This window comes from Salvelinus sp. IW2-2015, linkage group LG1, assembly GCF_002910315.2.
Source record: "Salvelinus sp. IW2-2015 linkage group LG1, ASM291031v2, whole genome shotgun sequence".
Lineage (NCBI taxonomy): Eukaryota > Metazoa > Chordata > Actinopteri > Salmoniformes > Salmonidae > Salvelinus > Salvelinus sp. IW2-2015.
Genome location: NC_036838.1, coordinates 38836182 through 38846328, shown reverse-complemented (window position 1 = coordinate 38846328; position 10147 = coordinate 38836182). Strand labels below are relative to the sequence as shown.

The window sequence follows — 10147 nt, the reverse complement described above, 5'->3', positions numbered from 1 at the left end:
GCTCAAGGGAGCCAGTACGCCTGCACGGTCCGGTATTTCCGGCGCCACCTCCCCGCCCCAACCAGTACCACCAGTGCCTACACCATGCACCAGGCTTCCTGTGCGTCTTCAGAGCCCTGTTTCCTCCTCCACGCACTAGCCCTATGGTGCGTGTCTCCAGCCCATTACCACCAGTGCCTACACCACGCACCACGCCTCCTGTGCGTCTCCAGAGTCCTGTGCGTCCTGTTGTTGCTCCCCGCACTAGCCTTGAGATGCGTGTCCCAGCCCGGTACCACCAGTGCCGGCACCACGCACTAGGCCTAATGTGCGTCTCCAGGGTCCAGTATGCCCTGTTCCTTCTCCCCGCACTAGCCCTGAGATGCGTGTCCCAGCCCGGTACCACCAGTTCCGGCACCACGCACCAGGCCTACTGTGCGCCTCAGCAGGCCAGAGCTGCCCATCTGTCCAGCTCCGCCTGAGCTGCCCGTCTGCCCAGCGCCGTCTGAGCCGCCGTCTGTCCGCGCCGTCTGAGCCGCCGTCTGTCCAGCGCCGTCTGAGCCGCCCGTCTGTCCAGCGCCATCTGACGCCCGTCTGTCCTGAGCTCAGAGCCGCCCGTTGTCCTGAGCGCTAGAGCCGCCGTCTGTCCTGAGCCGCTAGAGCCGCCCGTCTGTCCTGAGCCGCCAGATCCGTCCGTCAGTCAGGAGCCGCCAGAGCGCCCCGCCAGTCAGGAGCCCCCAGAGCCACCCGCCAGTCAGGAGCCGCCAGAGCGCCGCGCCAGTCAGGAGCCATCAGAGCCGCTCGCCAGTCAGGAGCCGCCAGAGCCGCCCGCCAGTCAGGAGCGCCAGAGCCGCCGCCAGTCAGGAGCCGCCAGAGCCGCCCGCCAGTCAGGAGCCGCCAGAGCCGCCCGCCAGTCAGGAGCCGCCAGAGCGCCCGCCAGTCAGGAGCTGCCAGAGCTGCCCTTCAGTCATGAGCTGGCCTTTCAGTCATGAGCTGCCTTTCAGTCATGAGCTACCCCTCAGTCCTGAGGTTACCCTCAGTCCTGAGCTGCCCTCAGTCCTGAGCTGCCCCTCATCCTGAGCTGCCCCTCAGTCCTGAGCTGCCCTCAGTCCGGAGTCTCGCCGCTCTCAGTCCGGAGCTGCCCTCAGTCCGGAGCTGCCCCTCAGTCCGGAGCTGCCCCTCAGTCGGAGCTGCCCCTCAGTCATGAGCTGCCCCCCAGTCATGAGCTACCTCTCAGTCATGAGCTACCCCTCAGTCATGAGCTACCCTCAGTCATGAGTACCCCTCAGTCCTGAGCTGCCCCTCAGTCCGGAGCTGCCCCTCAGTCCGGAGCTGCCCCTCAGTCCGGAGGAGTTTCCTCAGTCCAGAGGCGTCCCTCAGTCCAGAGGCGCTCCTCAGTCCAGTGGGGCCCTTTATTAGGGTTCCCAGGCCAAGGTCGGCGGCAAGGGTCGCCGCTCAAAGGACGCTAAAAAAGTGGACAAAGACAATGGTGGAGTGGGGTCCACGTCCAGCGCCAGAGCCGCACCGCGGACAGATGCCCATCCAGACCCTCTCCTATAGGTTCAGGTTTGGCGGGCGGAGTCCGCACCTTGGGGGGGGGGGGGTACTGTCACATTCTGACCTTTATTTCCTTTGTTTTGTCTTTATTTAGTATGGTCAGGGCGTAAGTTGGGGTGGGCAGTCTATGTTTGTATTTCTATGTTTTGCTGTTTCTGTGTTTGGCCTGATATGGTTCTCAATCAGAGGCAGGTGTTTTGTGTTGTCTCTGATTGGGAAACATATTTAGGTAGCCTGTTTTGTGTTGGGTTTTGGGGGTGGTTGTTTTCAGTCTTTGTGTGTCTGCACCAGATAGAACTTTTTCTGTTTTCACTTTGTTGTTTTGTAATTTGAAGTGTTCAGTTTCAGTTTCATTAAATAAGATGAACACTAACCACGCTGCGCTTTGGTCCTCTCCTTCCACCGACGACAACCGTTACACTCCCCTTCTGGTCAACAGGAGTAGATTACTTTGGCCCCTTTACGATCAAGCTAGGTCGTCATGTGGAGAAGCGCTGGGTCATTCTGTTCAAGTATTTGACAACTAGATGTGTCCACCTGGACCTATAAGCGAGTTTGGATACTGAAGCCTTCCTCATGGCCCTACGGTGGTTTATCTCCCGACAGGGGAAACCCTACGAGATTCTGGCTGACGGGCACAAACTTCAAGGCAGGAGAAGCCAGGTTGAAGGAAGCCTTCCAAGCAATGGAACCAAGCCTCCAGGATCAACTGATGGACCAACAAATCTCCTTCAAATTTAACCCTCCATGAGCTCCTCATTTTGGAGGAACATGGGAGCGAGAGATCAAATCTGTGAAGTCGGCCTTATGAGTTGTCCTGGGGGACCAAACTGTCTTGCGGACCGTCCTGCTAGAGGTGGAAGGGATACTGAACTCCAAACTCTTGGGATATCTCTCTGCAGACATCGCTGACCCAGATCCTGTTACACCAAATCTGCTCCTGATGAGGCGCCGAGATGCGTCACTTCCTCAAGCCATGTATGCTGATACCAACCTCGTTGGCAGACACCGGTGGCGACACAGTCAGATCTTGGCTGACCATGTCTGGGCCAAATTCATTCGGGATTACCTACCAAGCCTACAGCACAGAGGGAAATGGTGGAAAGAAATGGCCAGCCTGGACACTGGCCAAGTAGTAATGATAGTGGGCCCTCAAGTGCCTCGAGCCTCCTGGCTGGTGGGCCATATCACCAAGACCATGCCTGGGACCGACGGTTGTATTAGATCAGTGGAGATCCAGGTAAAGAACCGGACATATATCCGATCAGTTGCCCAACTAATTCCTCTCCCTGAGATGACAGAGGACGTGGAGCGATGAGCCTTTTGAGGAGTTTGGAATTTAACAAATTCCCGGGATGGCTGTGGAAAGGCCCATGGAGTTGGTGGAATCATCCTTTAATTCATGACCACTTGCTCAGCTGGGCCAGGGGAGCTTTAATTAGGTCAGGTGGAAATGTCCGACAGATCTCAACTCATTAAAAGGAGGAAAAGGCCTCCTGCGGGGACGGGGGCTGGGATTAAAAATTTAAAATAAATGTAATAAAAATATAGGAAAAAAACACACATCACGACAAGAGAGACAACATAACACTACATAAAGAGAGGCCTAAGACAACAACATATCATGGCAGCAACACATGACAACACAGCATGGTAGCAACACATCATGACAACAACATGGTAGCAACACAACATAGCAGCAGCACACCATGGTAGCAGCACAAAACATGGTACAAACAGTATTGGGCACAGACAAGAGCACAAAGGGCAAGAAGGTAGAGACAACAATACATCACTCAAAGCAGCCATAACTGTCAGTAAGTGTCCATGATTGAGTCTGTGAATTAAGAGATTGAGATAAAACTGTCCAGTTTGAGTGTTTGTTGCAGCTCGTTCCAGTCGTTAGCTGCAGTGAACTGAAAAGAGGAGCGACCCAGGGATGTGTGTGCTTTGGGTACCTTTAACAGAATGTGAATAGCAGAACGGGTGTTGTATGTGGAGGATGAGGGCTGCAGTAGATATCTTAGATAGGGGGGAGTGGGGCCTAAGAGGGTTTTATAAATAAGGATCAACCAGTGGGATTTGAGACAGGTATACAGAGATGACCAGTTTACAGAAGAGTATAGAGTGCAGCGATGTGTCCTTTTAGGAGCATTGGTAGCAAATCTGATGGCCGAATGGTAAAGAACATCTAGCCGCTCGAGAACACCCTTACCTGCCGATCTATAAATTATGTCTCTGTAATCTAGCATGGGTAGGATTGTCATCTGAATCAAGGTTAGTATAGCAGCTGGTGTGAAAGAGGAGCGATTACGATAGAGGAAACCAAGTCAAGATTTAACTTTAGCCTGCAGCTTTGATATGTGCTGAAAGAAGGACAGTGTACCGTCTAGCCATACTCCCAAGTACTTGTATGAGGTGACTACCTCAAGCTCTAAACCCTCAAGAGGTAGTAATCACACATGTGGGGAGAGGGGCATTATTCTTACCAAACCACATGACCTTTGTTTTGGAGGTGTTCAGAACAAGGTTAAGAGCAGAGAAAGCTTGTTGGACACTAAGAAAGCTTTGTTGTAGAGTGTTTAACACTAAATCTGGGGAGGGGCCAGCTGAGTATAAGACTGTATCATCTGCATATAAATGGATGAGAGAGCTTCCTACTGCCTGAGCTATGTTGCTGATGTAAATGGAGAAGAGCGTGGGGTCTATGATCGAGCCTTGGCGTACACCCTTGGTGACAGGCAGTGGCTGAGACAGCAGATGTTCTGGTTTGATACACTGCACTCTTTGAGAGAGGTAGCAAACCAGGCCTCAGAGACACCAATACTCCTTAGACGGCCCACAAGAATGGAATGGTCTACCGTATCAAAAGCTTTGGCCAAGTCAATAAAAATAGCTACACAATATTGCTTAGAATCAAGGGAAATGGCGACATCATTGAGGACCTTTAAGGTTGCAGTGACACATCCATAACCTGAACGGAAAACAGATTGCATACCAGAGAGAATAGTATAGACATCAAGAAAGCCAGTCAGTTGATTAATGACAAGTTTTCCAACACTTGTTAAACAGGGCAAAATAGAAGTAGGCCTATAACAGTTAGGATCAGCTTGATCTCCCCTTTTAAATATAGGATGAACCGTGGCTGCCTTCCAAGCAATGGGAACCTCCCCAGAGAAGAGAGACCATGTGCTTCTTGTCAGTACCAACCACATCATCAACTTTAAGGGACATGGGCAGCTTGTGAGGGGGAGGGTTTATTCTCCAGGTCTTTAACCGTTTCCCAGAACTTCTTGTGGTTTGACACACAGAGAGAGAACTGCTTCTTAAAGTAACTAACTTTGGCCTTCCGGGTAGCCTCAGTGCACTTTTTCTCATTTGCCTGAACAAGAGTATGCGTGTGCCGAGCCTTTCACCAAATGCAATTATTGAGGTGTAGTAACTCTGCAAGATCACGGTAGAACCAGGGGATAAACCTTTTTTTAATTCTAATTTTCTTTGATTCTTTCATTTTCAGAGAAAATACCAAAAAATAAGGTCCAAGCGTATTTGACAGAGGGGATCAAGCTGATTCTATACCAATTGAAACGCCCCTGGCCCAGCTGAGCAAGTGGCCATGAATTAAAGGACGATTCCACCAACTCCATGGGCCTTTCTACAGGAGGTGTGATGGTGTGGGGATGTTTTGCTGGTGACACTGGGTGATTTATTTAGAATTCAAGGCACACTTAACCAGCATGTCTAGCACAGCATTCTGCAGCGATATGCCATCCCATCTGGTTTGCGCTTAGTGGGACTATCATTTCTTTTTCAACAGGACAATGACCCAACAAACCTCCAGGCTGTGTAAGGGCTATTTGACCAAGGCCTCCACAATCACCTGACCTCAACCCAATTGAGATGGTTTGGGATGAGTTGGACCTCAGAGTGAAGGAAAAGCAGCCAACAAGTGCTCAGCATATGTGGGAACTCCTTCAAGACTGTTGGAAAAGCCTTCCATGTGAAGCTGGTTGAGAGAATGCCAAGAGTGTGCAAAGCTGTCATCAAGGCAAAGGGTGGCTACTTTGAAGAATCTCAAATATAAAATATATTTAGATTTGTTTAACACTTTTTTGGTTACTACATGATTCCATGTGTTACTTCATAGTTTAGGTGTCTTCACTATTATTCTACAATGTAGAAAATAGTATAAATATAGAAAATCCCTGGAATGAGTAGGTGTGTCCAAACTTTTGACTGGTACTGTATATATATATATATATATATTTATTAATTTTTATTACTTTTTGTATTTTGTTATTGGCATAATAAAAGTGGCAATTGATTAAAATGCAATATATTTTGAATTAGTTATCCACACTGTAATGTTTTGAAATGCGGGATTTTATTTAGAAGGTTTCCTTTTTACCATTCCAATTTGACATAATTTGTGCTGCCGGCATAATACTAGCTAGTCTGCAAAAAGCAGCGTACACATGTGATCTCCCGTGCTGCATAAAGGTCATCTAATCCATTGGGGTTGACAAAGGGAAAACTACAGGATCGTATTAAAATCTTTACGAAAGAAAGATGGTGTTTTTGACTTTATCTTGCTGGATCCGCAATCGTGGACCTGATCGATATTGGAAGGTTCAAGAAGTTCTCAGTAATGCACGGGTAAGTTAGCACTGTAGCTACTAGCTAGCCAGCCATTGACTGACAGTTAGCTAGCTATTCTATTTAATTGACATTACAGAATTTAGCTGCTTTGTATGCAACCTTTACTCACCGTAGTGACAGTTTTACACTGCAGGTGACTCATCTATTAACGTTATATAGCTAACTAGTTATGATGCTAGTTAAGATAGCTAGAAATTACATACGAAGCATTTCAGCTAGTTTCCCAAATAGCTGTCTGGTACTTATTTTAGGGCTAGTCTCATTCCAAAGAGGACTGTGCCAATTTTAGGCCTGTTGTAGCTAGTCCTACTCACCTCTTGCACATGTCATGCAGATACAGTGTACAAGTGTGGTAACGTTATAGCTAGTCGTCTTATTTAGTTAGCAACCTAGCTAGGTGGTTAAGAAACGAAGATGTTTCTCAATTTTASCTGAGTAACGTTACTAGAGGTCATCTGCCAATTAACGTCAATGAAGTAAAAACCAATCTACCTTTCCATTTGGGTTCAATTAAATGTTATCCTGGGGATGAATTAAAATTGTGCAATGTTATTTCCATGGACTTTTCAATTCATTCATTTCAATTCACTTCCTGTATTGTCAGAGTTAAAATGAACTTGGCTCCAAAGAGCCCTCATACCCTTGTAGTGTGTTACCCTTTTTGCCCATTCCCATCTGTATTTCTCTTCCCCTATCTGTGTCCATCAGCACTTCAGAGGTAGAAAGAACAGATGCTACAGCCTGGCAGTGAGGGCAGTACGAAGGGCCTTTGTATATGCTACTAAGGCTCGCAAAATAAAACGACGTAACATGCGTACGGTAAGAGCATGTTCAGAATTATAGCCATGTCATTGATACATCTAATCTGATGTGCTAGCTATGCTATACCCTAGATCTATATGTGCACCCTAACATGTCATCAAGAACTCTCCTCTCATCCTTATGATAATCAGCTACATGTAGATTAGAGGTCGACCGATTATGATTTTTCAACGCTGATACCGATTATTGGAGGACAAAAAAAGCCAATACCGATTAATTGGCCGATTTATTAAAAATACAATTTTATATATATATCATACACACACACATTTTTGTAATAATGACAATTGCAACAATACCTAATTAACAATGAACACTTTTATTTTAACTTAATATAATACACATACACACAGCTCTGAAGTGACAATGATACTGAAGAGTCTGCTTAGGAGACAAATACTCTCAACTGTTTGAATAAAAATAGAGTTTAAGTTACCTGTGATGAATGTTGAAAACAAAAACTGTCATTTCTATATGCAGGAAATTTTATTTTAATAATGGGCATGGTAAGAATTGACGACCAAAGTGCGAGTCATAATTCCCATGACACCTAGCAAAATCTGAAAAGCGGTTCCTTCATTTATTCCATAGGATATTTTTTTAGATTCACTTAAAATAAGGTCTGTGTTTCGTGTAGGCTTACACCACCGTGCCAATTTTATAACTGTGTAGATATCCATAGGACAAGGTAACTCTGCTCAATATTGGCTAAATTATAAGCGAAGATCAATTTTTTTATAGAGTGGATTTATGAAAATATGTTGACAAACGTTACCATATCCTAGTGAGATTTACACGGGTATCAAAATGTTGAGGCGGTTTAAGCCTGCACGAAACACAGACCTTATTTGAAGTAGATCAAGATATTCTCTATGGAAGACATGAACGGTAAAATAACAGAGTGACCCCTTTCAAGTTCAGCCGCAAGTTATTACAGGAATTATCGACTATTTCTCTCTAAACCATATACCTTTGACTAATCCGGAAACTATCACCTRGAAAACAAAACGTTTATTRCGTTCRGTATTTTATCTAACGGGTGGCATCCYTGAGTSTAAATATTCCTGTTACATTGCACAACCTTCAATGTTATGTCATAATTACGTAAAATTCTGGCAAATTAGTTCGRAAAGAGCCAGGCGGCCCAAACTGTTGCATATACCCTGACTCTGCGTGCAATGAACGCAAGAGAAATGACACAYTTTCACCTGGTTAATATTGCCTGCTAACCTGGATTTCTTTTAGCTAAATATGCAGGTTTAAAAATATATACTTGTGTATTGATTTTAAGAAAGGCATTGATGTTTATGGTTAAGTACACATTGGAGCAATGACAGTCATTGATTGATTGTTTTTTATAAGATAAGTTTTTAATGCTAGCTAGCAATTTACCTTAGCTTACTGCATTCGCGGCACAGACAGGCTCCTCGTGGAGTGCAATGTAATCAGTGTTAGAGCATTGGACTAGTTAACTGTACGGTTGCAAGATTGGATCCCCCGAGCTGACAAGGTTAAAAATCTGTTGTTCCTAGGCCGTCATTGAAAATAAGAATGTGTTCTTAACTGACTTGCCTAGTTAAATAAAGGTGTAAAAAAAGAAAGAAAAAAAACTTCAAATCGGCGCCCAAAAATACAGATTTCCGATTGTTATGAAAACTTGAAATCGGCCCCGATTTAATCGGTCGACCTCTAATGTAGATGATTGCTATTGTGTGATCCTAAAACAATGTCTTTCATCAGTTGTGGATCTCACGCATCGCGGCAGCATCACGGGAGCACGGCATGAAGTACCCCGCCCTTATGCACAACCTGGTGAAGGTCAGTACAGTAGGCCTACAGTATATGTCTTAACCTAGTTACCACTCTGTCTCAGCTAGTGAGAATTCAGTACACCGCTGTATGGCATTTTTGTTCCCAAGGTCTGATTTACAATGATGCAGCGGCTCTATTAGGAGGGCAACCACATGTAATCAGAGCACAGAAGATACTTAGAAAATAAAAACATTAGCTGGAGGGGATTCACTGAAAATGTTATATATTAATAACAAATAGGGATGAATGGTACAAATAGAATGTTACATGATTGATTTTATGTACTTTACTGTAAAAACCCTCTGCACTACCCTCTTATCCCACTCCTTAATGTTGTAACTCAAATCCTAAGTTCTCCTTAGATTTTTGTTAGTTCAAGGTGTATATTTATTTACACTTCCATCCCTTTTCTCTCCCGTTACAGAGTAGTGTTGAGGTGAATCGACGTGTTCTGAGCGACCTTGCCATCACAGAACCTAAGTCATTCCTGTCTCTTGCAAAGCTGGCCAGGGCGAGGCAACAGGAGGGATTCGGTGCAGCGCTGGGCGACGGCAAAGAGCCTCCTGGTGTCTTCTCACGCATCGTCACGCTACAGTGATCTAGCCACCTCCTCCATAGGCAATTGCAATGGACACCATACCACCTCTTTGCAAGTGACCCACCCATCCAATAACCCATTTTCCTTACCTGCAATACGACCAACACAGTTCTGCCCTGCAACCATTTAATCCCTCTTTGAATCATGATTACTGAATGGATACAGACAGAATCCAGCTCCAAACTACACTTAATGGGATGGTATTCATAGATGGTTGAGTGGTGGTCAGGGGCCAGAGTTACAGAGAAAATACTTGACCTTCATTTGTAATGCCTTGTGTCTATGTATATATGTGTGATTGTGTATTTGTCAATACATTTGGAAAATGATTGTCTAGTAAATAAAACATTTTATCTATTCAGTGTTCTGATATTGTTGTTGCTAATGTTACACAAATATATGACAATGAAACATTATGTACTTTCTCCTAATGAGTGGGGGTCTCAATTTAGGGTTTCTAAGACCACGACTAAATGAGGTTATGTAAAGCACTTTACATAACTAATGTTTAAATTAGTACTGTGCAACTTTGTCCAAAGTAATTGTTACATAGAATGTTCATAATTATTCACTAACTGTCAATTTAATTTGTTTAAAAATAAAATTCAGGTTTCCTTAAAATGCTACTGCATTGTCTTACGTAGATATCCAAACAGCATATAAAATGTTAGCTAATACATTCCAATGAAGTCCAACAAAAACTCCGCGTATGATGCAACT

General features: G+C 45.0%; 1 protein-coding gene across 1 annotated transcript; it reads left to right on the top strand.

Moving 5' to 3' along the window:
• Positions 1 to 5965: 5965 nt before the first annotated feature.
• Positions 5966 to 9784, top strand: mrpl20 (mitochondrial ribosomal protein L20). The gene is made up of 4 exons (XM_023992283.2): positions 5966 to 6192; positions 6904 to 7014; positions 8758 to 8835; positions 9254 to 9784. The coding sequence occupies exons 1-4, from the start codon at positions 6106 to 6108 to the stop codon at positions 9425 to 9427; spliced, it is 450 nt and encodes a 149-aa protein (XP_023848051.1). The 5' UTR covers positions 5966 to 6105; the 3' UTR covers positions 9428 to 9784.
• Positions 9785 to 10147: the final 363 nt, after the last annotated feature.